The sequence below is a fragment of the Chaetodon trifascialis genome, chromosome 10, assembly GCF_039877785.1.
Source record: "Chaetodon trifascialis isolate fChaTrf1 chromosome 10, fChaTrf1.hap1, whole genome shotgun sequence".
Lineage (NCBI taxonomy): Eukaryota > Metazoa > Chordata > Actinopteri > Chaetodontiformes > Chaetodontidae > Chaetodon > Chaetodon trifascialis.
Genome location: NC_092065.1, coordinates 16,136,633 through 16,163,631, shown reverse-complemented (window position 1 = coordinate 16,163,631; position 26,999 = coordinate 16,136,633). Strand labels below are relative to the sequence as shown.

At 42.2% G+C, this 26,999-nt stretch overlaps 2 protein-coding genes across 10 annotated transcripts; both read right to left on the bottom strand.

Moving 5' to 3' along the window:
* Nucleotides 1–398: 398 nt before the first annotated feature.
* Nucleotides 399–3,777, bottom strand: endouc (endonuclease, polyU-specific C). Its single transcript, XM_070972569.1, has 8 exons — nucleotides 3,711–3,777; nucleotides 3,418–3,471; nucleotides 3,227–3,326; nucleotides 3,038–3,149; nucleotides 2,827–2,948; nucleotides 1,323–1,435; nucleotides 1,010–1,160; nucleotides 399–905 (listed from the first exon to the last, which is right to left on the bottom strand). Exons 1-8 carry the CDS (start codon nucleotides 3,719–3,721, stop codon nucleotides 630–632), a joined length of 939 nt encoding a protein of 312 aa, XP_070828670.1. The 5' UTR covers nucleotides 3,722–3,777; the 3' UTR covers nucleotides 399–629.
* Nucleotides 3,778–5,506: 1,729 nt separating this feature from the next.
* On the bottom strand, nucleotides 5,507–26,434 carry ppfibp1b (PPFIA binding protein 1b). 9 transcript variants are annotated; one of them, XM_070972235.1, is made up of 28 exons: nucleotides 26,226–26,434; nucleotides 20,731–20,812; nucleotides 19,754–19,959; nucleotides 18,585–18,674; nucleotides 18,392–18,505; nucleotides 17,374–17,502; nucleotides 16,347–16,439; nucleotides 15,854–15,946; nucleotides 15,062–15,179; nucleotides 14,822–14,866; nucleotides 13,744–13,805; nucleotides 13,566–13,650; nucleotides 12,553–12,686; nucleotides 12,140–12,237; nucleotides 11,500–11,560; nucleotides 11,070–11,244; nucleotides 10,600–10,632; nucleotides 9,835–9,976; nucleotides 9,534–9,665; nucleotides 9,145–9,295; nucleotides 8,898–9,009; nucleotides 8,359–8,447; nucleotides 7,926–8,048; nucleotides 7,692–7,817; nucleotides 7,416–7,604; nucleotides 7,021–7,185; nucleotides 6,804–6,869; nucleotides 5,507–6,711 (listed from the first exon to the last, which is right to left on the bottom strand). In XM_070972235.1, the coding sequence occupies exons 2-28, from the start codon at nucleotides 20,792–20,794 to the stop codon at nucleotides 6,628–6,630; spliced, it is 2,979 nt and encodes a 992-aa protein (XP_070828336.1). In that variant the 5' UTR covers nucleotides 20,795–20,812; nucleotides 26,226–26,434; the 3' UTR covers nucleotides 5,507–6,627. The 9 variants fall into 9 exon arrangements, with proteins under 9 accessions (XP_070828336.1, XP_070828337.1, XP_070828338.1 ...); XM_070972236.1 differs by having other exon boundaries at nucleotides 11,500–11,557; nucleotides 26,226–26,344; XM_070972237.1 differs by lacking the exon at nucleotides 10,600–10,632.
* Between the last annotated feature and the right edge of the window lie 565 nt (nucleotides 26,435–26,999).

Sequence of the window (26,999 nt, the reverse complement as noted above, 5' to 3'; positions counted from 1 at the left end):
AGACTGGTCACCCATCATCACACAAGCAGAGGTGGTAAATTGATAAGTAACCTATATTTAAGCCTTTTATGGGAAATTAAACATTTAAGTTTCATGTGGGTTTGGTTTGTTTGTGTGCACACAGACTTCACTGTCAGCAGCTTACAATTTCACAAAGAAACCATATTATTTTTTTTTTAGCATTAGTCGTGAAAGAGCATTAAAATACTGCTCACACATTAATACATGAAAATGTGACAATATTCCTCACAATTACGACTTAACTAACTAACTAAAGCCAATTACATACTATAATATAATGTGATGGAGTACTGCATCATTGTTCATCATCAACAATTTGAGCATTTCTTCCACATGGAGCTTAATTTGATGCATCCTTACAAAGAAGTGAATGAAATGTCTTACAAAGGTTCAACTTTTATTTGAAAAAGCATCAATCACTTTTACTGAAATACCTTTTCATGACAAATTGATCAAGTTTACAACTGTCCTGATAAAGATTACAGACATTACACATCTCTGTCCTGCACTATACCAAGTAGGTCTGCAGCGTTTTAACCACACTGCATGTGTGCCTCAGATTACATATGAGTATATGTGTATCACTTTGTATCAGAGGATCCTCCACATCAGTGCGAGCGCTGACTATGATGTCTGTTGTTGCTGCTGAGCAGTTTGGGGTACGCCGTCCCGAGGGAGCGTCCATGTCTGACGACCACCAGCTCCATCTGACACTGGTCGATGTTGACCACCACTGTGGTGCTCCTCTCTGTGTTCATGAGGAAGATGATGGTGAAGACCGCCATCTCAAACTCAGGGCTGGTCCCGATGAAGGTGCTGCCAACGGGCTTCACCAGACCGTGCCAGCTGAACTGGAGGTTCAGAACGTGGTCGTCTTGATCGGGCTGTGGACAGATTTGACAAAGTCTGATACACTTGTGGGCAGACAGACAACAGTTTACGTTGGTACAGAAAGAACTGTCTTTGTTTTGCCTGATGTTACACTTACTAAGTCATGGTCCCTGGCCTTGTATCCTTTGTAGTCCAAGTGCGTGTTCTTCTCTTGCAGGTAGAACTGGATCCAGTTGTGAAAACCAATAATTTCCGTTGCAGATTTTGTCTCTCCAACAAAGACATGCTCGAATCCACAGGAATCCAGGCTGGTGAATATTTTAGTTTAGAAATACCACAGAAAACAAAATATTACTTCAAAACAACCACATCATTGTGCAACTGGAGTAGCCTTGATTGCTTTCTGTACACACACTGATTTCATGACATGATGATCTGCTGGTGTTTGGCAGGATGTGTCAGTGTCTCACCCCATGTTTCTTTGTCTGTGGTAGAGGTGGAACCAGATCAAGCGCAGCTGATTCTTGAACTGTCTCAGGTTAGAGCTGGACTTCCCTTTGCTCACCAGGTACTTATGAGCCCGCTGTGGAGGAGTCACATTTATGACATACACATCAACGCAAACCCAACGCTGGCGCACGACAGCTTAGCTCCCATGAATTGACTCAATGCAAAAAACAGGCCTGAACAGACAAAAACATAATTCATGTTCACATGTTTTCATAAAATATAACAGAAAAAATAAACTTGATGTCTTTTAATGATGGGGAACAAAGTTAAAGAATATTCTAATTATACTATCAATCTACTATCTATTAAGAATGTATTAACCTTCAGTATTTGTTGAAAAAGCTACGACATGTATAAGAAATATACACATACTGACACTCACTGAGGAAATACATATTGAAACAATGTTTAGACACAGTACTACTCTTGTATATACAGTGGAGCTGCAATAATGAGTCGATTAATCGATTCGTTGCCAGCTATAAAATCAATCTGCAACTATTTTGATAATCAATTAATCATTTCAAGTCATTCTTTAAGAAAAAAAAATCCAAATTCTCTTATTCCAGCTTCTGAAATATGAATATTTTCTGGTTTCTTGACTCCTCTATGACAGTAGACTGCATGTCTTTGAGTTGTGAACAAAGTTAATTTATTCCCAGAGCTACTTTTTCTTTACTGTGTGCACATTTTATTTTTATTTTTCTCTTTGTTCCTAGTTTAATTGTTTCACGTTATTACACTCTGTCTATTTTTTCTCTTCGATTATACCTGCACTATGCCCAGTCAACAGAGATAGTGACTAAACATCTCACTGCACGCTGTACTGTGTATGAGTGTATATGTGAATCTGATCATTATATAGAAAGAGGAGGTCAGTTTTTTTCTCTAGTATTACATAACATAGCCTAACAGTTGGTATAGAGAAGCCTCTTTATCTTTGATCAAACAAGCTTGATTAAGAGAAAGAGCAAAACACTAAAATGCTTAAATGTCCTCTGAAGAAGATGTCAGCTAGCCATCAGGTTCATCGACCAATCGTGTCTTTCTTCCAAATACAAGTACTGCACGTCCACATTTTTCCACTGATCGTCTTTGGGGAGGCCGCTGAGGCCAATGCAACATTCCACAGCTGCACACAGATGTTTCAGATGGTTTTTCCCTCTCTAACATCACAAAGTGTTCATGTGTTCAGCGCTGCAGTGAGGCAGGCAGGAAGAGACAGAACCCCCTCTGGAGTTCAGCTGCATTCTCAAAACCACAAAATGTAGGAAAGCAGCAAGCCGGAAACAGTCAGAGGGGAACGGCTACTTATAATATATTTATATATGTATATATATTATCTGAGATATTCAGACTGAAAACAAACAGGTGTAAGAAATGAGGTGCAATAGAAACCAGTAACAGAACTGCTGATTGCACATGGCTTGTTAGGTGCAACTGGTTGTAACATATCAAACACACCTTCATGACTTCTGTCTCTAAGATGGCATCCAGGAAGAGATTAGTCTCTGTCAGCTCCTCTGCTGTGACTCGTTCGGCCACGCCTGTGGACCGCTCATAGTTGTCCAGGAGTCCGATGAAGCCTGCGGACACAGATATGAAATTTTCTTTTATCATAGTGAAGTCTGCAAACCTTCATAAAGAGAATTATGTCTGTTGCAGAGAAACTTACGGGACAAGGTGGTTGTGTTCATCAGTTTGCTCTCATTAACGTTGGAGAACAGAGGCTGTGAGGCGTGATCCTGAACAACATGGCTGCCCTGGTTTACATAACCAGCTCTACCCTGGACAGTTCAAACACAGAGAACATCCTTGTAAAAACAGAATGTGAGTGTCGTCTGAATAGGAATACGCTCCATACCTGGACAGAGATTGTGTAGTCTATCCCAGGGGTCATGCGGTTCACATCCAACCTCCACAGCTCATTGAAAATATTGGATAGTTCCTGGTTTACAGCTGGTCTGTTTCATAAAGCCAGGCAGGACAAATACAGAAAAATAAATGTTGGCAAACACAATAAATGCAAAGAAATATTCTTACTGCCTACTGTACCTTGATGCATTCAGTCCACTGAGAAACACTGTAAGGACAAGGACTCCACAGAACCTGTGCAACACACATTTGAAACATTTTCCATAAAAAACAATAATAATAATAATAATAATCAACATCAAAACGTGGGGGGAAACCCTGTTCTGATTTAATCTAGTCTATTGTCTAACAGTAATAAAAAGAATATATGTTATAAAAGCCCCATAAACAATACAATGCAATGCCAAACAATTTGTCCACAGGGATGAAATTCATTTTCAGATTAGTGTTTGTACAAAAATAAAGTTACACACCTCGCAGCCATGGTACCTCTTGCGTGCCTCCACTCCTTCCAGCTCAGACCTCAGCCGAACACTTACTGGTCTCCTTCCAGTCTCCGCCCGCACACTAACTTTCACTGACCGCGCATGCGCACATCTGGGCAAACGCGCTCTGACATCCACGTTTTAATTGCACAACCACCAGAGGGCGCCTTGCCTCATTGATCTGTTCATCAACTAAAGTGACATTTGATCTAACAGTCACATCTCACCTTCCAAATATAGTAAGTACTAAATTCTTCAGTGTTATCACCAGATTTTCAGTCATCTGTTCATAATCTAATTGATTTTTTCCTGTTTTGTCTGCCATTTGCTTTTAAAGAGAGAAGAGAGGGGAGGGGAAGGGGAGGTGGGAGGTAATATGACACCTGAACCCTGATATTGACAAGAGGCAATTTACTTCTTGTCATTAGAAAGAAATTCACGCAGCAATGAATAATGCGTTTTTTAATTATAACACCCCTTGTTATTAGTCTTTCATGGAGATGAAGAGGGTCAATATGAAGTGTGAAATCTTCATGTTAAGGGTAAATATAAACACATTTATTGTTGTTGTCACAGAATCTAAACATACTCAGTATGTAACTATGTCCTAAAGGTTTTTTTCTCTTTACAGATGACCAAAGTTGGGAGAATTGAGCTGTAACTTCAGAACCCCCCAAAAGTGAAACACGTCTCAACAAAGATTTTTGGTATGATCAAAGAGCAAAAGACATGTTTTTAAAAAGGCCAAAACAAGAGGACATGTCTGTCTGGTTTCTACAGGTTATGTCTCACCCCATCAAACTCTGTATTTTCATACTGTTGGACGATCACATCTTAAGAAAGCAAACTGTCAAGATTGTAAACCATGCAAACCACTTTGTGTCACCTGTTTCCTGTTCTGCTTCAGTTAAGTGATCGTGTGAAGTGGGGTCAATTATGTAACTTAAAAAAAAAAAAAACCTTCAAACCTCTTTGGGTTTACTCAGAATATGTAAAAGTCCGACTAAGAGTAAAATTTCGAGGTACAAAAAGGTTAAGGAAGGAGGGGGGGGGGGGGGGGGGGATCACCAAACACACACAAGACCCCCGGCACAGAGACAGAGGTCTCTGGCAGAGGCTTTTCAGCCAAAAAAAATCAGGAGTATCCAGGTAATCTCCAGTGTAATTGGTGATCAGAGAGGCCATTTCAGCAGACTGATTAAACTATTATCATATGTTCAGCCAGTTGAGAAAAAATATTGTTTTACTGGAACACAAAAATATATACATTTATATAAAGATATATACCTCAAACCTGAAATATAAATATGGCTGAATATAATAACCCTTTGTCTTAACTGTTGAAGGAAAATTAGTATTCCTATTTAGGCTACATGCAGATAACAGTTACAGACTTATCTTAATCATTTGGCCATGGATATTACAAGGACCATTGCTGAGATGATAGTTACATTATTTTATTATTTTTATAAATATATAGTTTAAAAAAAAAAGAAACTGTTTCTTTGCCAAAAATCTTTGTCCTGTGTTTTATCATAATCATAATCTACCAACTAAAGGCAAAAATCACAAAATTATTCAATGATCATAATCAAAGTATCGGTATCGGCGATACTAGCCCTGTATTTACTTCGTATTGATTGATACCAAAATTCCCAGTATCGCCCACCCCTAGTGTGGTGCTTCATTTTTCTGTCCTCCCTCCTCTTACATATACTTGTCTTGCAGGTTGCTCAGCTCAGATTTCTCAAAGTGCTGTGATGCAAATACAGAAGAGTGCAAATGATATGCCTTTTCATTTATTGCCTTATCTGTAGTGAAGAATTCACAATTATCCACTTGTTAAACTGCCATATTTTTTAGAACAGATAGTTTCTTTTCATCGTTGCTCAGCGAAATCAGCAACTTTCCCATCATGTCTCTTGTCCTCAGGTGGTGCTAAAGACTCGACCGTGTCCTTTTGAGGAAAATCCAAACTCATTTACATTACTTTATTGATCTTAAAAATGGATAAGAGTAAAAAAAAAACAAACCAACAGTCTGTCTTCTCAGGTATGGCTGAGGGTTGCATTACAACATTATGATTTTGAAAAAACAAAACAAACATTATCTTATCTCACAGATCTGAATACGCTTTTCCAAAAATAACTCTTGTCAGCCAATATGGTTCCATTAAAAATCAATTTACAGTAAAAATAAAATAAACAAGCTCTTATATTAATGTGTTGAATTGCAATACCATGCAATGATATTCTTTAGCCTTTGTACTGGAGGATATGTATTGGTGCATGTAGAATATTACTTTGAAATGTTCAGTGTAGGATAAAATATTCTGTGTGACAATGTCCATTTAATTAGCAAGTTTAGTTCTGTAGAAAACAGCAGCTGTCGGAGTCACTACTTGACACTAACTTCTAAAAATGAGAAACTCTCCCCAGCATATTACTTCTGCATGAAGTACGTCTCTTTTTTCCAATATTTCTACAGTCAGAAGGCAATTTAAAAGACATATATTAAAATCTATATTGGCATATTTTAGATGTCTTTTTTCCTGCTGGTTGACACTTGATGTCAAAGATGCCACTACACAACTGAGTACAAAATATCTCCAGAAACCAGCTGGCAGGCAAGCAGTGGTGTTGCCCTAAATGTTCCATCAGACCAAAGTAACGGAGACAAAGTTCAGGAGTGATAGTGGCTACTGGACTGCAGGCTTCCTCAACACCATCGCTTGAAACTGAAAAAAGAAAGACACTATAATACTTTTGGCTCATCTTCCAATGCAAAACCAAAAACAGATGTGGGAGCGATTTTGGGTTTTGTTGAGACCGGTCTGCGTGTGAGCGGAGAGGGTTGGCACAGAGTTTCATTCACAGCAGCATCGGGTCTCACGGCGCTGACAGTCTCATGCATTGGAGTCCTCATCTGTGACGCTGGGGTTCGGTGAGTTTGAAGCCTCTTTGAAGAAGTCGTCATCTTTCAGCATGCTCTGGTAAAAGCCATATACAGAAAAATAAGAGTCACAAATAAAAACCAGTGTCTGCTTGGACAAGGGCAGTTGAGGACCTTTAGGACTCCTACCGTCAGGTTCTGAATCCCCTCAGAGAAAGCTCCGATCTGTCTCACGGTTCCCTCAGAGTCCTCCATCTGTGAAACAAGAAGCCGCTTTCACACTGAATCAACTGACACCCAGTAAACAGATTTCAGATATAGCGTAGATGCAGTTAGATACATAATTGTTCATGTTTTCAGTGGCATAAAATCATCGCTCAACAGACCCTCTGAAGAACAAGCTCACCTGTTCTAGCCTGTCAAGGTCGTCCTCGTAGATCTGCAGCTCGAAGCCTTTCTGAAAGCTTCGTCCCTTCGGCATCTCCACATCCATCGGACACACGTACTCCTCGCTCTCCTCCTGCTTTTTCTTCCTCAGACTGCCGAAGTTACCAAATGACAGTTTCCTTGGCTGGTATGAACGAGGAAAGAGAAGACGAAAAAATGTAGTACATCAAATCTTCTTAATCTCTTCAGGAGCAGCATGATAGTAAAGGTACTGTTTATATTTTACAGATTTAACAAAACCATTCCAAGCAAATAAATTCTTGTATTTTCTTTCCCCTGGGAACGCCTGTAACTCCTGTAAGAGAACCAGCAGCACTCTCTTTATGCAGTACTCATCAAGAAGCCGTGGCGTACCTTGACCTTAGTGGTGGCAGTAAGCAGAGTGTAGTCTGGGTTTTCAAGACACTCCTGTTTGAGCTGCTGGGCTTCTGAACCGATGAGCAGGTTGAAATGTGTGGCGAGGTGGCGGCGCAGCAGTGTCTTGTTGGGGGGGATGTTCAGCAGCAAAGCCATGGTCTCCACGTTGAACCGTGGTTCCAGAACCTGGAGAGAGAGAGAGGAGGTGTTTTAGGTGTGGACACTTTTAGGAGAGGATCTCTGTTTACACAGGAAGACTGAACACTGTCTCACCATCAGGCCTCCGTGCACACCGCTGCCTCTCAGGTTGGGAGCGTATTCAGCCAGGTCCACAGACCGAAGCCACTCCATCACCCGATGGTTGGTCCACTGGGAAATCTCTGCTGGAGAAATGTTGTTCTATGGACGCAAAGAAAGAGGATGAAAAGAAAATGTTGACAGACAGGTGTGTATTATAAAACGAGTCCATCACACAGAGCAGGCTGCTGGCTGTTACAGTGAACGCACCTCGTCAGATGGCCTACGACGCAAACAGTTGGGCTCATAGTTGTTGAGTCGGAGCACTTGTATAGCTCTCTTGATGCTGAGGTGATGGAGGACACTGCCCACTTTCAGAGAGAGCAGGTCATCCTGAGGGACAAGGTTAGACATCAGTGACTTGATGTAAAATTCAAACAATAAAAGCAAACTTCAGCTAGAAAGTAAAGAGATATAACTTTTGCAGCAAAAATACACATTCCCTGGCAAAGAAGCCTCAGTAAAATAATCACAGTTTGACTTCAGCGCTGTCCCAAAATATGGAGGGTGAGAGCAGGACATCTCCAGTGGAGCTCATCCGACCATCTATGCAATAATCCTAATGTGAGATGGCACCGGAGTCGTCAACCCTACTTATCTGCAGGGTCTGTGGAGCGAGCGCATGTGTCTCGCCAACACTCACCACTGTCATGTAGTGCAGCATGCGACCGTCAACCCTCCCCTCATCAAACTGAGTCTTATACTGAGGGAGACCGATGTCATCCAGCCATCCTGAGAGACAAAGGGAAAGTGTCACGAGAAGGACATCAAGTTGTCAGTCATGTATAAATACCTCCACAAAGGATGTATTGATGTTTTCGGCCTGGCTTGTTGGTTTGTTTGTCTGTCAGCATGATGACAGAAAACTACTGGTTTGCCACATTTGGAACAACACTTTTTATGGAGCTACAGAAACGCAGAAATACGATTCCTCCATGTCACAATGCATATTCACTGGTAGCAGTAGTCCTCTGGGGGGAGCATACACATGTAGTTGCCCAAACTTCGTACAGAAAGCAGTCATTATGGAGCTCTTGGACAGTGGTTTCATGGGAGATCCGCTACAATTGGAACATCGCCACATTTGGAGCAACACTTTTTATGAAGCTACAGAAACGTAAATACACACATGCCATGCAACCAACAACTGGTTTGTGTGCAGGACAGGCTGCTGGTACTCACTTGTTACCCAGTTGTAGTCCAGCTTTCCCTTATTGTCCTCCTCCTCAGAGCCCAGGGCCTGCAGAGCCAGCTGCAGCTTCTTTCTGTGCAGCGGGTGTTTAATTCCCAGCTCCTTAACATCCACAGGAAGACATGTAAGGATTAAATACAACATCCCTCAGGTACTTCACAGTGAGTTCAGCAGCAAGACTACTTAACTTGCCTGCCAGCTTTGCTAAACTTATTAAATTCTTCTGCTTCATCTCACCCTCTCCAGGTCCTGCTGTGAGGCCTGTAGCAGCGTCTGTCCAGAGGAAATCCACACACGAGCCATGTTCACATAAAGGCCGAGACCCTGCTCCTGCAGCCAGTTACACACCTGATCCTTTGACCAGCGTGCAAAGGGAGCATCAACATCACTGAGAAAAAGAAATGAGGACAGAAAAGCTGAAAGTTTCAAAAGCTATACCATTGAAGCAGTATAAAAAGCACACATTGTGAGTATAGTACATGCATTTTTAATGTCTTTGTTATCCCAACAAAGACTGCTTTGTCGAAAATCATCACATGATTTCTGAATTTCATTGTGCACCACAGTTTCAAAACAAGGAAACCACATTGTGAGTCTCATTATTCAGGCTGAATGCACAGACTTACTTGTTGACTCTCTGGAGGTCACGAGACCAACCCAGTCTGGGTCCCGCTGTGGCTCGCACTCCACCCCTCTTGAACTCACCCTCTGGTAGGTTGTCATCTAGGTTAAATGTGGTAGACTGACTCCTTTTTAGCCTTGAAAAATAAATATGACATTCAAGTCCATATATGAAAAAACATCCTCACAATCATATAAAATCAAATACTTGATTAAATACTTCAAATTATTTGGTCATGGATTTGTATTTATACTTACTTATGAGACTATTCTGTTGCATTCTATTCTACACTATTTTGTACTCACTTCCCAAAGAGTTTCTTTATTCCTTTGGATTTCTTCTTGCTCTCTGGGGTTGTGGGGAGTGTGTGGGTGCTGTCACTGTTTGCTGACCTCTGAGGCAGCCCGGCCAGATCCAGGTGGTCGGTTCCCTGTCGCTCTGTTTCCGCTGTATAAGCAAACGCCGACAGAAAATCATCATCATCATGAGCAGCAGTGTGACAGACCTGCAATGATCGACAGTGACGGAGCTGTGGCACATGGCCAGCACAGAGACCCAGAAAACACTCCGACCGACACATGACGTCTCCTAGACCTGGGCAGACTGGGAGGTCATGGCAGTGCGCGTTAAAAGCAGTTCCCTCTCTAGTTTGCATGCATTAGACATGGCTGGAATAAAATAGTTGTATTAGATAAAATGGAAATTCATTAGTTGGTTGGTTTTAGATTTTTAGTGGGAGGCCTTCCAAAGAAAGCAGTTAAGCTGATGACCTGGATCTCAACACAGTTTTCTGTTTGGGGAAGGGATTGACAGAAACACAAGAGAGGAAACAAATACATGCAGGCATACAGACTGGCTGTATGCGGCACATACATCTGTGCAGCAGTGGGTGGTGACAAGGGTGTGACGGTTTAAGCGCTACGGCTACTGACACGATAAAAAGGCGTCAGCTGAATGGATGCGTTTAGAAAAGGCATAGGTGTAGAGTGATACAGCAGATATTCAGCAGGTTCTTTGTTTTCTTCAGAGAACTTCTGCAACCCTACAATGATCCGTGGTCTATACTGTACCTAGCACAGGCGCACTTGCACTCCGGCTGCGATCTTCATGTGTTACAAAGCACACACAACACACGACAGGGCCCAACAGAGAAAGAACAAGACAAAGGGCAGAAATTATGATTGAAATAACTACAGGTTTGGAGAGGTGGAACAAACACAGACACACAAGTGTGCGACACACACGAAAAAGCACATCCACAGAATGAAGAGCATACAACAGCACCGAAACGGACTTCCATAATTAAATGGGGACCACAGTTTGCGTGGGCTGCAAATTATGGTCTTGGTCCATATAGTATATTCCAAGGGAGTGGCTTGGGAAAATAAAAAGTGGTCCATGGTGGAAGAAAAACCTCCAGGAAAAAAATCTCTCTCTCTAGTAAACAGCCATCCAATTCCACAGGAAGCTCAATGCCAAAATAGCACCACTTTGTAGACTTGGCCTTATCTAACTGCTAAATCATGTGCTTTGCTCTTACCAAGATTAGGAGTACTGGCTGTCTTCTTGCCCCCCCGAATCTTGAAGAAACCCTTTCCAAAAGATGACCGAGCTTTTCTCGAACCAAAGCTGTCGTCCTCCGTGGTGGCCGGCAAGGTTGCAGAGGGACTCATGGGCGGCTTCTCGCTGATCTTACTGATCTCTTCATTCGTATTCTGAGAGAAGAAAAAACATCACTCCATTATGGCTGTAATGTTCATACATACTGTCCTACAAGCGCTGGTCGATTACAATAGTTACTTTTACTGTTAAGTTAAGGATGTAGACTGAACACAACATGTGGGATATTCTAAAAGCTACAAAGACTATGAACGCCGTGGTGTCACAAAGTAAAGGTGGGCATTCATGTTTTTGACAGAGTTCACTGAAACAGGACATTTCCCCACATAATCAAAATGTGTAACTTTTACCTTTTCATTATTGCTCCTATCCAGCTGGTCCTGGCTGCCAGTCTTTGTGGTTTCTGGGCTGCTGAAATGACAAACCGTAACAATGCACACTTCACTCATGGTAGTGTAGTGGACTGTCTCCATGAGAGTTTGTCTTGCATGGTCCTGGGAAGCAGCAGTGAGGGGCGAAAAGATATGAACTGCTGATATACACTCTTCTTATTTGTAACTTAAAGAAGACTGATGACACACTTCCTCACACTGTGGCCAATGTGATTAGTCTGATCAATTACTCAAAATAAAATGAATAACCTGATAATCAATTAATTGTTTCAGTCATTTTCAAGCACAAATCTGACTTAGAATCAATTATTTAGAAACTAATCAATTATATGGGGAGCAGAAAACAGTAAAAGGTGAACCCTGTTGCTGTAAGTAGCCTGCTTGTCACTGAAGTGCATGCCCTTAAACTGATGAAAAGATACCACTGTGTTCATTTTAGAACTGGAGTGTGAGAGCAGACTATGTGAGACACACACTGATCACATGAAACAGCACCACATGTACATGGTACTTGTCAAAACTAAATTAATCGGTGAATGTTTCAACAAACTTGCAGTGAATCAATACACGTGAAAGGAGAAGTCTCTTCACACTGTACCTTTCTGAATCTGCTGGTGCAGACTCTGACACGTGTTCTGGATCTGAAGGGCTGGGTGTGGGTGAAGGCTCTTCACTCAGTCCATTCAGGATTTCCAACTATGCACAGATCAGAAGGAAAAAAGAGGACAGAAAACACACTGTTTAAAAATCCAAGTATGCACGACCTTAAAACACATATTGTCCTGAGGCCATAAGAACACAGCGGTCTAATTCTGCACACAGGCTTAGAGAACTGACAGGAGATGTTATTCAATTAATTGGATGTCGAGCCCTTGAACACTCATTTCACAAGTGCGAAATTTCTGTGAGCCACTCGTGTTTTACTGAGCATTTTAGAGATGAATGAGATTTGAAGGTTGAGGGAAAAACTGAACAAAACAAAAAATACTATTCATATTATGCTCCACAAACCTCATCTGGGCTCTTCCTTTTCAGTTGTTCAACATCTGTCACTTCAGGATTTTCTGACTCCACAGAGTTGACTGACAAGAACGCAGTGGATCCATCACCAGGACTCTCGACATGCTCGTTGTCTTTGGTTTTCTCTGTCAGAGAAAATGAATAAGACCCAACTGAGAACAACAACACTGTTGGAAATGATGTTCAATTTGGCATGGTTCAGTCCATCCCAAAGCTCAGAACATGGAGTTTATCTGACATCGACTGCCTCCAGACAGAACTTCAAGGACAGCTTAAATTAAAGTCAAATGAAATTTGATGCAGAAAGCTACAGAACAGTGATGCAAAAACCAACATGTCAGCAAGCTCAGAGCAATACAAAAGGAACTGTGTAGCTAATATGCACAATTAAATATTTGTGGAGGTGGGGTGTAGGGGCTTTGTAGCCAGCACAACAGCAAAGCTCCTTAGGGAGGTCGGAGTCAGGGGACAGATTCACAGACAAGCCGTCAAAGAGCTGGCCAACACCGCCGAGAGGACAAACCATTGGCTGTGGCTAAAGAGGAGTGACACCACCTGGGCTGCTAAGGCAAACAACTAACTGTGGGACACACACCCAGGCTTGATCAATCTGTGGTGAGCCTGCCTCAGCAGAGGGTGTGTTGTGATAAATGGACAAAACACCCCGTGATGCTGAGGTACACAACTGACGATGTGTCCTGCTGGTAAAGCCTTATAGCAGCCATCCACCAAGAACTCCCGAATTAAAAGTGGTGCAAACACAAGAGATTGCAACATCTAGTCCTTGCTAGAACCTTGCTTATTTATTGCAGGTCATATCATCATCACAAAACTGAACAATGTTATCTCATATCACAGATGTTCTTCCTATCGTGCAGGTCTAACGTAAAGAAAAGTTTGAACCATGCGAAGCCCCCTATATTGCTGTTGAGCCCGACTTATTTTAGTGATATTTATGTTGGACATTACATTATTCATCTGCTCTTACTGAGGAGTCATCTCACCTTTCTTGCCTTGTACTGACATCACCATGTCCTGAACTTTCTTGTACCGCAGCAGCGACTGCTTCAGTTCTTCAATCTTACGATCCTGCAAAGGAGAAGACAATTAAAACCAAAGTGAGGCTGATTTGTCAGGGTGGGAGCTCAATCAGTTTGTGTGACCACAACTTGTCAAAAGTACCTTCTCTTCATTGGCTGCCATCAATGACTCAACCGCCTTTTTCATTCTCTGCACTTCCACATCTAGCGAGGAGAGAACAATGATTACAACAACTGTAGATTTCAGGCGGGGTTGGATGATAAAGCTGAACACACAGGGTGTAACTGGAGGATTGAATACATTCACGCCAAACATACAGCAACATGACTGTCCAGTCACATCACAGCCAGTCCTTGACTTCTTCAAGTGTATACACCTTATTCTGGTGTGAGCAGGTATTTCACATACTTCACTTTGGTAGAACATTTTCATCTTTCAGAACACACACTCTGCTAACACTGATGTGTGAGAAGTCAACCCCTAACAAAATAAAGGTACCTCAATGTGATCTCTAACAAGAGATTAGAACACTTGTCAATACTTTTAAATAAAGATTTGAAGACGTTTGAGATGTAGAATGTCAATCTGACATTTTAAAAAGAATAAAAGAAGTGTTCATTAAAGACTCCTGTACAATTGAGTCATGTTGAGGGAGTCCGAACGAAAAATGAAATTGTTCTACATGGGTGAGAGGTCACTGATGGGGGAAGGCACAGATATGAAGACAGCACTCACAACATAGATTTTGTCACACGACACTGAACATGACAACATTACGTGTTAGCAGAGCACACACTGGCTGCTGGTGTGAGCAGTGGAGGATTTAGAGGAGCTTGAGGAGAGGTACTGAGGGGGTAGAGGAGGTGATTATTCTTGGACGACATGAGGCAGGAGGATGAGTGAGCAGCCTGAACGGTTATGACAAACAACACAATTCATTCCTCATTCCTCTTGAAAACACATAGCAGACATTCCTCGCTGCCGTTCCATGTTGGACACAGATACGCAGCTTTGGGACGATCTTGGTTTTGTTCCGAGTCCTTAAAAGGTCGACAACAGACTGGTGATGTGGTGCACTGTGGTCAGGTATTAGCACTCCGATGGGTTATGATGGACAAGCAGAGTTCAGATGGCTCATGCTCGTTCATGCAAACAGGGGTTGGGATGGGTGCAGTAATAAAAGTGCAGTAATAAACACAAGCATAAAAACCCCCCTTACGTTTTTCTTTCAGCCTCTTTCTAAGAGTTTCATCTGGATGAGAGACTGAACAGGACAAAGAATTATGAAACAGAAACTGGTTGGATGCAGATTCTGACTTCTTGTAGAACTAAGCCTGGTGCTTTTTTATACTAACAACAGATACTACCAGTCAATCACATTAAAAACAACCTGAACCTGAGTTTAAACATTGTGCATGCTTATCTTCAGTAAGGCTTGTGATTCGACAAGCTTTCCCACCTCTCTCCGTGGGATCTGCGCTGCTCGAGGCGATGGCTTTGAAGCCTGTCTCATCCTGTAGTCTCCTCATCTCTCCGTCTTTGCCCTCAAGCTGCCTCCTCAGTATGGCTAGCTCCTCCTGTCCAACAGAGGACAACAGTGAGGAGATTTCCTCCATTAAGACAGGACCTCCCCCCACCTCAACTCCACACTACAAACAAACCACAACACAAAGGTTCACAGATGCTGACGTGGCGTGCAGGCACGCAGGCCACACCTGCTCTGAAGGGCAACATGTAAGTGGAGTGGTGAGCAGTGATGTCTGGGGGGACAACAGGAGCCATTATACAAAAAAATATGTTTTAGTGACCACAATAGGAATCAAGCATGGAGACAGACAAATTGTGATTGTAAAGAGGTTTTCTGAAAGATGATCAGAAAGAAAGGAAATTAGTGGGACAAGTGTGAAGAGGGATAAAGAAAGAGAAAAACAGAAGTCTTGCCAACTCAAAAACCCAAAATGAAAGCATACCTGTGGTCTGAAAACTGGAGCAGTCTTACGGAAGTGGTATTTCTGACTACACTTGACTTTGAATTTTCACAGATCAGTAACTTAAGTGATTTCATTGTTTACAAAGTGACATAATTTTGCCTAAACTGAGGAAAAAAGGGAAAAAAAACTTGGAAAACTGCTGCAAACCAGATTTGATTATTTTTTTCCCTTCAAAAATAAAAACAGAAGAGGAGCCAAAGGGAGAGGTCAAAAACCATAATCATACAGCAAGCACAACAGTCATCCTGAGAAAAGCCAACCTTCATAGCCTGGAGTTTGTGCTCCTTCCTCTGTTTCTCATACTGCAACTGGCCCATTTTGATTTTCAGGCTAGAAAGCTTGGCCATTAGCGACTAGCAGTAGAGAGACAAACCAAGGAAGAGAGAGAAAATAGAGATGCAGGAAGTAAAGGATAACAGAAGTCAAGAAGGTGGAATACCCAAGATGGAAACCAAAGTATTTACATTATGAAGCACATCAAATAATAACAAGCAGCTTTACACTCTATGCGTGAAAACTGCACAGGTGCACTTCCTCCTTAAGATATACATCATCCAATACCCTCATGTCCAACGAAGAAGGCATTCTCACGATCAAACAGAGTCACAACAATCATCAATAACTCAATTCAGAATTGAGTTCACTGGTTAAGAACTGGTTAAGTAATGAATTAGACCAAACAATTTTCAGAAGTTAGTCATGAATCATTTTTCATAGAAACACGGGGGATTTAACCTCCCTGTGATAACTCACCTTTGTGGATTTAAGTTTCTTTTCGTACTGTAGTTTTTCACTTTCAAGCTCTGTCAATCTGTACCGCAGTTCATGAATTTCAAGCATCAGATCCTGGAAGAACAGAAAGTGCACATCACAGAGTGGCAATAAAAGAGTGAGCAAATTCCTAAACTACCTGACACTTTAATATCCTATTTCTTTTTCAGCATGGATTTCATGATGGCAGCTCTCGCATTTTACAATTTCAGTTTAAGTTCATTAAAATAAACTGTACACCCATTTCAGTCTACACAACTGGTACAGTTCAGTGTAAACACACTCTATATGACAACTGTAGATGAGTGAAGAGACTGAATTCCTTGGAGAGCAGATGCTTCAAAGCAGCAGCAGTGATAAAACGAGAGGAAGCTGCTTGTAGAAGCGAAGTGATTTATGTGCAGTGAGACGGAACATGCACAGCAGCTTTTTGGTTCCAGTGGGGTGGAAGAGACAGCTACAGCTACAACAATAACATGATGTGTTTGAAAGCTTTCCAAGTGCTCTGTACGCTTCATCTGGGAGCAGAAATCTCCCCATCTATAGTAAACAAATGACATCTTAGTGTTTGTAAAGCCTTTGAGCAGAGGAGAGTAAATTCAAATAAGGACAAAAACAAAGGTAATCCATGCCACACAGCAAGGTTTCTCATGTACAATCACAACAAACACAGCATATTTCCCATGGATAGTTCACTAAATGTTGACGTTTCCTTGAAGTGAATATTTATCTGACTTTTTTTTTTCTTACTAAACACACAGCTGCCTTCAGACTGACAAGAAAATAACAAGTTCCTTTGCCACACAGGTGTTGGACAACATGAATGAGTGTTTGATTAGTGTGTGGGAGAAAATTAAGTGTGTGTGTGTGTGTGTGTGTGTGTGTGTGTGTGTGTGTGTGTGTGTGTGTGTGTGTGTGTGTGTGTGTGTGTGTGTGTGTGTGTGGTGAGAGAAAAGGGACACAGGCAGAAATGAGAAAGAATTCCTGTCCTGAGAATTCGCTCACATACCTCACTGTCCCTAAACCTATCACAGTCAAGTCTGTCCTTCTCCATGGCATTCAGCTTCAGCTTTAGGTTGGACACTTCAGACATCAGTTCTAGCTTCTGGGTCTCCAGTGCCGTTCTGCAGAGAAGCTCCTATAATGACAGAAGGAGATTATTGAGATGCTAGATACACCTAGCACTGTGTATAGACGTGTTGTTTGTCTTGTGACTACTCCCAAAAATGTGAAGGTTCAGTACTTTAAGCTAAAGGCAGACATGGAAGTCTCCACAACTGATAAGGAGCATAAGGAGAAAGCCATGTTACACCCAAAGCTTGTGGACAGGACACAGCAGCACACTGGTAAACACGCATTTATCTAACACAGCAGATGCTCGCTGACAGAAGGTCGTGAAGTCAGATCTTCCAGTTAAAAGTTAGTGTCCCTTCCACACATGTGGTTACCTCACGCGCCAGATGGTTTGTTACACAGAACCATCTGGGAAGTCAGACTGCTTGGAAAAGAGCAGGCACTTTGAAAAAGAAAATACTTGGCAGGTGATTGGATGAACCATCTGTCTATCACCCTCTATCACAGGCTAACTTCAACCATTTAGAACAACAAACCTTGCGATGTTGTAGCAGGACAGCCAGTTGGGAGAAGAGTGAAAACATCTTTCTTTCTTTCTTCAAGAAAAGTCTTCAGTGCTGTCCTTTGCTTTTCTTTCAGTGACGAAATACTCTCCAACTCTGATCTAACTGTTGTTGTAGTAACACCTACGCCAACCTCTTCAACCACTGCTGTTGTTGAAGGAACAGTCACTTCTCCTGCTGTGGACACACCTAAACCACAGCCTCCTGTAGCCTATGTAGTTCATCATAGGATGCTGATTGGTCTGAAACAACTGTTATTTGCCACAAACACATAACTTGAAGCCTGGCAAAACTGATTCTTGGCTTTCTCTACTGAGTGCATCTTGATCTTCAAAGTCTGTCCCGAGCTATATTTCATGTGACATATGACACAGACACACACAGACAGACCTGTTGCAGCATGTCCTCAGTGGCGTTGAGTTTCTCCCGGTGCTCGTCCAAACACAAATCAAGGTCTCGGATCTTCTCTCCCTGAGCCTCCACTTGGTCTGTCAGCACACTCACCTGCATAGATACTGTGTTTATTAGAGATTTGAGTCTTTGTGGAAGTGGTAAGATCATCTAAGCTTTGCGGGATGGATACCTGAAGAACCAGAGACTCCTTATCACTCTCTAGTCGGGAAAGTCTTTCCTGGTAGTGGTCACCCCCACCCAGCGAGATGTGCCCATTGGACTGCAGGGACAGAGGAAAATATGGATCAGACAAAGAACCATAAGAGGAACTGATCTTAGGCCTTTTTAAGGGCAGACAGAAGTAAGTAGCACTGCTAAACTAAAAAACTCAGCTAATCTTAACAACTTTGAAGGTTTCAGTGTGTGACAATGATCTCTGATGCAATGTTTCACATTAAAAGTGCGACTGGCTGGACCGACTTACTCTGCACAAACAAAACCTTACATGGCTCAGAAGAAGGCCCACATTCAGACCGCTGTACACAGAGAGAGTAACAGCATTACACAAAAGCTCTGGCATTTATCTGGCCTACAGCCCATCACTCTCCCAAACACCACTATAGTTCCCAAGAAGTCAGCATGTTTCTTGCAGTGCACTGGCTGTGACATTGGCAACACCAGCATTTCATCTTGCATTCCCACAGAACTCAGCAGAGGAGGATGGTTATGTTTTCGCTTAGCAAACCATCGACAGCTGACGGCAACAGAGAGGAGAACAGCTAACACTGGAGAGACTGCAGCAAAAGAGTAAACACCCCTAATCAGCTGATATGAGGAAGCGGAGGAGGGAGGGAGAATGAATGAATGAATGAATAACATAAGAATAGTCTTACACTGAGCTTCATTTAAATCAAATGTGAAGTGTTGCCGATCAGACCCTTTTTGTGTATTCTCCCCATTGAGTTTTAATGTTGCACACAGAATGAAGACAAACAGAAGCAAACCAGATGTGCTGAAGCCTGTTTACAGCACATTGTGTCCAACCATCACAGACAAAACCTCTGCCATGGTTACACAACTTAAACTGACTCAAACATCGGAAGCATTCTTTCCTTCTCCAATACATCCAGGATGAAAAGGAAACACAATCTCAAAGTTAACTGAACTCAGCAGCAGATATGGCGTCACCTTCATGCTATAGTCCTATATTTTATAGTTATCACTCTGAATGCGTTTGCAAAACACACTCTTGCTTTCATTGAACGATGAAAGCTCCAAACCCCTACCAGCTGCTTTATACTAAAGATCTTAGAGTGTCATGCAGCATGTATGTATCTTTCCTCCATGTCAGGGTCTTACCAGGTGACCATGGAGCCACTCTACCAGACTGTCAGCTGTGGACTCAGGGATCTGGCAGCGTAGGCTCTCCCTTTCCTCTGTGTCCATCAACTCAAGGACACTCCGAAGGTCTTCCAAAAGGTGAAGTGCCCTCAGGCTGCCCATGAAAGGAGACGTGGGCGACTGGCAGTCAAACAGCCCATTGGAGTAGTCCAGAGCCTTGGAGCCTGAGGTACAGAAGCACAACAGGAGAGAGGAACACATTAAAAGAAGCTAGAGTCCAAAGGAAAACAACACAGGTGTACCATCTTGTACTTAACTTATTATTTAGACAGGTTTTACTAAACAAAACTACTGCTTTAATAGTACAAAGAAGAGGACAAGAGAAGGGTTTTTTAGCTTAGGTTCTTACTGTGCCACACAAGGGACAAGACTTCATCCCCTTTTTATGTATACCAATAATACCGTTGTTGCTAAATGGCAGTCAGCCATCATAGGCTGAACTAAAGTGAGTAATTCCAGTCACATTATTTGGAGAGCCATTAATGGCACTGGTTTGACATCCGATCCTCTGGAGCCACAACCAGTGTTTCCAAAGCCCTGTGAAACATTGTAGTGTGAGAAAGGTGTTTCAAATGGTCCCTCGATGCACAATGCAAGTTGGTATTTAAACAAATTTAACAACACTGAGACACTGACGGTCATGGCTACAAGCCACACGGCCTAAATGAGCCCAGAATAAATGCTAAATCCTCTCCGACAGACACAGAGCTCAAGGCATCACATGACATCTATGTAAAATGTCAGCTCTGCAACAAAACATCACAAGATTAACTCTTATCAATGCTGACTGAACCTGGAGGAGTTATATATCAGAGACTTTTTCTGCTTTATGCTTCGACACAACTATTAAAAAAGGGACTGTAACTTTGCGGCATAAATACTACAAGTCATGTTAAAATATGATGTTGATGCTTTGTATTGTAGAAGACCTTTACCTGCTATAATGCCGTCCATCTGCTCCAGGGCAGCTGCCAACATGTCGCTGGCATCGGACATCATCTTCAGTCACTGATAAAGCTGGAAGGAGCAACAAAACTGTCTTAAAAAAAGTGCCACCCTATCGAAAAGAGCCATCAGAATACAGATGTTGCACTGATATAAGACACAGAAACACGCAATGGAGCTCCATAAAATATCAGAAACTGGTGAAAAATGTTGATCAGTGTTTCCCAAAGATCAAGGTGATACAACAAAACTGACATAAAACAGAAAGGAAGTTAGAATGAAAACATCCAAGATTGTTATGGCTAATAACCCAGCAGCATGATGCATAATCACAGTTTAGTCTATGGAATAACAAATCATTGCAGCAGCTGCTCGGTGCGCTTGAGATGTGAATGTCAATTTTGGAGAACAAATCCAGCAGGGCAGTTACAGCAGTGTTCAGCTGTCTAGGCTACAAAGTGCAGTGAAGCTGCTGTTAAGCATGTGATTACAAAAGGTTCCCACCCAGGAATTAGGCTGTAACTGCAGTACATCCTCAACAACCCTGCATGCCTAAAAAAAGGACTGTGCCTAGTAAAATAGCATGTTTGGTGAGAGGTGTTTGACTGTGTAGAAGCGGAGCAATATGCAAGAAGAAGGTTTGATAACCAGGGGTCAATGGCAGCTAAAAAAAAACAACTGAAAGAAAATAATATGTGCTTGCAGGTGTTCGACCCTCTTGAGCTCTATACTGCAGAGATCTTATGTTAATTTTGTCAGAGTAAGACTGATGAATAATGCATTTCAGAATATCAATCAGACCATTTCCGTAAAATATTGGCACAACGAATGTCCTGCCAATGGGACACTGGACAGTCTGTCTGCAGTGGAGTGAAGATACATTTTAGTGTTCCAGTCTTGGACATCTTCCCAAGCAGCATAACAAACCCTTTATCTTTGTTCGGCCGCTTAATCAAAAGGCTCTGCTGTACATTCATGCATGCTGAAACGTGCATGCAGATGCACTCATCTGCATGCACACACACATGCACACTCCTCTTCCTTTAATCAGCTGCCTCACATCCTGGGAGTGCCCGACACTGGGACGCAGCACCGTTTTCAAACTTTATGGAAACCACCCACAGGCTGTTATTTAAGCATTCCTGTGGTCACACTTTCCATTATGTGTAAAATAAGCGTGCCCTAAAACATAAGAAGCGTCACAACACACAGTAGGCCCAGAGGCCTGAGAGGAACCAGCATGCCATCAGTCAGCTCTGTAGTAAACTGCTGAGTGGTTTCAAACAGTAAAATTCTGAATGCGGGTCTAAAAATGCTCCTCTCCGGCTGCCAAGAGTCACTGCTGGTCCAACTTCTTGTTCAACTGAGACAAGCAGACATTTAAAACAGCCAGAATTAATAGTTATTTTCAAAGGGAATTTTACAATGTTCTGCTAGCAGCTTAAAGTGTTCATATATCTAGGTGAGGCAAAGAACTTGCAGAATTGAAAAGATGAATGCAAATGTGCTTTCAAAGGGAACTTATCATGCCCACTGAAAGACTAGCAATGGTGTAAGACCTCGTATCAGCAGTAACCCATCAATGACGTCCTATCAGACAGACATGCAACATTAGATAAAAACACAGAACAGAGACCAATACAATCAGTCCCCCATACAATCAGTCCCCCATATTTATGAACACATCGATGCATGCACACGCATTCAAAAAAATATGACGCTGAAAGGAAGAGAATTTGAATTAGAATAGATGTTTCTAAACAGATTAAATCCTGGGAGGGGACCTGCCTTACTGTGATGTCTCAGAAACTGAATTCATATCGTGGTGGACCCATTGAAAGAAAGAACGAGGGGAATCAGGACCAGCTCACAGCAATCCAACGGTGAATACACAGCAGAAAGCCAGTCTTTACCAACAGATAACTCAGACAGAGTTTGGATCGTGATGACTCAAACTGGAATGAATGCCTGCAGGGCACCCCCCTCAAAACCCTGACTCAGCTCTTCTCTCAAAGAAGAAAGGCAAGTATGGTTTAAGGCTAACACATGGCTTTCAGCAAATATACTTCAAACACACCTAGCCAAGACCAGACATGCTGCTCAGTAACCTGCTGTCCATGTGTCAATTAATGTCAAACAAGTATAAAGACCCTGTCTGAGCACTTCCATGGCATCGTCCTGGAGTCAGTGGACATAATGAGTCTAGAAAGATCTCGGTACAAAGAATGCCTGGGATGCCTTCATGGTATGTGTGTATACGAACACAAGAGGGCTGTCTATCAGGCTTACTAAACATAGGCTATGGACCAGAATAATTAATTAATCAAAAGGCTTTAAAATGAAATGTTGGCATCAGCCTGAAATGAACATTTCTGTCGATATGATGGGCTGATAACATGACAGAGGTGTGTATGTGATGTGGAGTGTCCGAAACAGACAGCAAAGTTACTATTTGGAATGATTGCTCAGCATCTGTCATGCAAGGAGGAGCCAAATCCTACAACACTACAAATTCATTTGCTCACCTTAAGAGCCGTCATCTGGATCATTATGATGAGTTTTTGAGGAATAAAGACAAACGAAACCAGCTAAAAAAACAAAAAATCTGCCAGCAGATATATGCATGTCTCTAAAAGCACTGTATTTTATTTCTGCAACTGCCAGAGAGCAATCATGATAAGAGTACGCATAATAATATCTTGATTCCACTACAGAAGCATCTTGATCTCTGAAGTAAGGTGCAAAAATATGTTTATTTGTGTCAGCAATCTGCCAAAATGAGTTCAATATTGTGCATCCCTGGTGAAAATGCCCCTTATAATAGCCCATGAGGACATCTTTGCTTGCTCTGTTGGACAAATTGTCTAAAATCCAGAAATATTCAGTTAACTATAACATTTGACAAAGAAAAGCAGAAAGTCTTCACATTAGGGCAGCTGGCGCCAGGGAATATTTGTCATTTGTACTTTAAAAATGATGAATCAATTATTAAAATAGCTTCAGATTCATTTTCTAATTGCGCTGATTGTTTTAGCACAGTGTGTTTTATTCATTGTTGAACTAAAAGAACATCATGGACGATATATCTGTACCTGCACTGCATACATTCCAAATGTGCAAGCCTGTTATCAAAGGAGACATCTCAAAAATCCCAACAAGCTAGCATCACTCTCAAAAACAAAGTCTCACTGTCTGCCCTTCTATAAGCACCACTTACACCAACCTAAGACACACAGAGGCGGGTATTGTTCATGGTACTGGGCTATTTTGACTGAGAGGCATGAGGAGACCGAGGCAGTGAAAACTAACTGCAAGGCAACGCTACAGTACACATGGCATTTGCAATAACACCTGCCTGCATACTCTTTTCAGACCCAAAGAGCCTCAGAACAAAACAAAAAGAAAAAAAAAAAAAAAAAACGCATTCAAAAAGCAATCTTGCCCTTTGGTGAAAACAGCCATATAATTCATGGAGACATGCACGGAATAATGAATGGGGGGGGGGAGTGGACCATTATAATGGCTTTTTTCAAATCCTTCAGCTCTGCTTCCTTTAGGCAGGGAGAACCATCAAAACCCATCCACAATGAACAGAGAGCTGAAGAGTTCCTGGGATAAAAAAGAGACCATCTTGAAACTCCCCAGTCCCAAATGACCACTTAACTATGCTCTCGCACACACAGGATGCAGAAAACAAAACAGACGCCTCAGGGCCGCTTGTTTCTAAAGGGGGGAAAGTGTTTACAGTGGCCACGCAACTCGATTTAACAGCTTGTGCTTAAGTGACAGTGGTGGTAAAAAGGCCCTGGGAGAGAGGAATGTACACTCCAGGCATAAATCAGACTCCAGTTTGCAAAATGTCTGCTGTGATCTCACGACAGGGCTGATGTCAATACCTCCAAGTTTATTAAGAATGCATGAAATGAAGCAGTCCGGTCAGCAGGCCGTGTGTCCACTCATCCACCGGGTGCATACACAGTCAGGGACTCCAGCAGCCGCCTGCAGGGCGCTGCTCTGGAATAACCTGCAGCTATTTCCAACCCGAGTGAGCACACAGAACACATCATCACTAATTTTACACCACCAAACAACGAGGCCTATATGAAAACGACACATGGCTGCAGAGCTGAAGGAGCTTTTTTTTTTTCCTTTAGACAAGCTGGAACTAAAAATATGAAGACCACAAGGCATCCATACAATGGGTGATGCAGTGTGAACACACTGAAAAAAACATGGAGATTGAGGGTTTTTAAATAAAGAGCTTCCATGTGATAAAATCATCCAGGAATGTTTCCTGCCCCTATGAATGTATAAGATCATTGCAGCCATTCATTTATGTTGGCCAGCGGCAGGCATTCTTTTCATATTACTCGCAACTGCACCGGCTGTACCTGAACTTGACTTCAAAGTTATTCATCTTTGACATGCATGCAAAAAGAAATAGAGCACTGAATAGTACACAGGTGGTGCAGAGGGTTTGGTTATGGAAATCACAGGAGCTTAAGGTGTAAACAGGACTACAGCACAGTCTTTGGTACTCTCTCTAAATAACTTCCTGGCATTTTATCCCTGGCTTTCCTTAATATCTTACCAACGTGAAACATTTTGAGGGCCAGCCCTGAGTTAAATCACACTTCAGAGAGTCTTCCAGCCTGCGGGGGTCGGAGGGGAACCAGGAGCTCAGACAGTGCTGAGCTGAGGGTCTACGGTGACTGGAGGACAGTCACTGAACATCTGCTTCTCACACAGCTGTTTAGAAAAGCGTTTGAGAAGGGAAACCAAACAGTTTGGAGGAGGTCGACTGGAGGGCAATACAACAGCTGATCACATTTCACAGCTTTGAGGAAAAAAATCCAGACAGCAAACTTCGGTCAACCTCACTTCGTAGACGGTCTGGTTCAATTCACCTTCACCATCATTTTCACTCCAGCAAAGTAAATCTGAGCAGCCAGCACCGCCAACATCAAAACTGATGAAGTGCAGAAAAATGCAGAAGAGGTGGCCTGGGGCGCTGGGAGGAACTCACCACAATGTCTGGCACAGCCTGGAGTTGTGGCAAAGTCATAAAGCGACGTTAGACTGACTTTCTCACATCAACAAAGCTTCTTCCCGCAGTTACCCAGTCCTGCTCTACGGGAGTCCATCTTTGCGAGGTCTGATATTTAACTTTGGCGTTTCTTCCAGATGAAACTGTTAATCAGCGTACCGTCGGGCTGAAGCGGGCTACCAGCGGATAAATGCAGTGAAACCATGGGAACATTTGCTCTCGGTGTTTTCTTGACGGGCTAATACGCAACAAGTGAAATAAAAGTGGAACGTGACCAACTTCTGAAAAAGGGACCGTTAAACTTTTTACGTGACAAAACGCGCTTATTCCCGTGCGTGAGCCCAAACAGCCGTTTGTTTCGACTGGACGTTAGCAACTCCTGAACTGAAGTTAGTGGAAATATTAAAACGCAGGATGAACACGCGCGGATTTACTTACCGAAACTTAGTGCGAAGAGATTCCCGTTAATTCTCCCTCTCTGTTATTTCAAAGAAGTCCACAGTGCTTGTCTTCTGAACTTCTCCGTGCCCACCAGCGCTACCCCAGTCCGTCCGTCCGTCCACGACACTACGCCATGATGTCGGAGTGACAAGATTGCTGGAAAACTTGGGACGTCATGGCTGGAAAATCCCGCCCTGCTGCTGCCTGGATTGGTTTCGGAGCAGGAACACTTTATGTGATGGGAGTCCTGGCGCATTCACAGTACCATGGGAAAAATAGGAGATACGTGTTTCTTGCTGATTGAAACCGTTCGCGGTTAACGTTAGCAATGAGACTACTTGAAAACTAAATTATTATTATTATTATTATTATTATTATTATTATTATTATTATTATTATTATCAGTAGTAGCAGCAGCAGCAGCAGCAGCAGCAGCAGCAGTAGTAGTATAATAATAATAATATGATTATTGTTTGTTTCTTCTTCAAATCATGTAAAACCTGCATTAAGTCTAAAGCAAATACAACAATGTCTGTAAAAATACTGCAATGTACTAAAAAAAAAAAATCGTACCAGTCTTATGTGCAACATGTTACACATTTTTTATTGCTATTATCATTAATAATAATCTATTTATCTGCGTGAAAGCTGGCCAGGAGCAACCGTAATCAACAGTTGGCAGTTGCAAATATGGCGTTGAAAACCTTTGAAAACCACGTTTTTGCAGAAACATGAAAGCAGCATATTCGTGCCTGTGTGTCAGTTGTGAAA

What these genes read in the sequence shown, in the direction of transcription:
- endouc (XM_070972569.1), bottom strand. An exon ending in CACAGACAAAGAAACATGGG is followed by an intron (nt 1,161 to 1,322) that starts GTGAGACACTGA and finishes AATATTCACCAG; the next exon opens with CCTGGATTCCTGTGGATTCG. An exon ending in AGGCCAGGGACCATGACTTA is followed by an intron (nt 906 to 1,009) that starts GTAAGTGTAACA and finishes ATCTGTCCACAG; the next exon opens with CCCGATCAAGACGACCACGT.
- ppfibp1b (XM_070972235.1), bottom strand. Translation starts at nt 20,794, where the DNA reads ATGATGTCCGATGCCAGCGACATGTTGGCAGCTGCCCTGGAGCAGATG. An exon ending in CTGAGGACATGCTGCAACAG is followed by an intron (nt 17,503 to 18,391) that starts GTCTGTCTGTGT and finishes CTGTCATTATAG; the next exon opens with GAGCTTCTCTGCAGAACGGC. An exon ending in TGGCAGCCAATGAAGAGAAG is followed by an intron (nt 13,651 to 13,743) that starts GTACTTTTGACA and finishes TCTCCTTTGCAG; the next exon opens with GATCGTAAGATTGAAGAACT.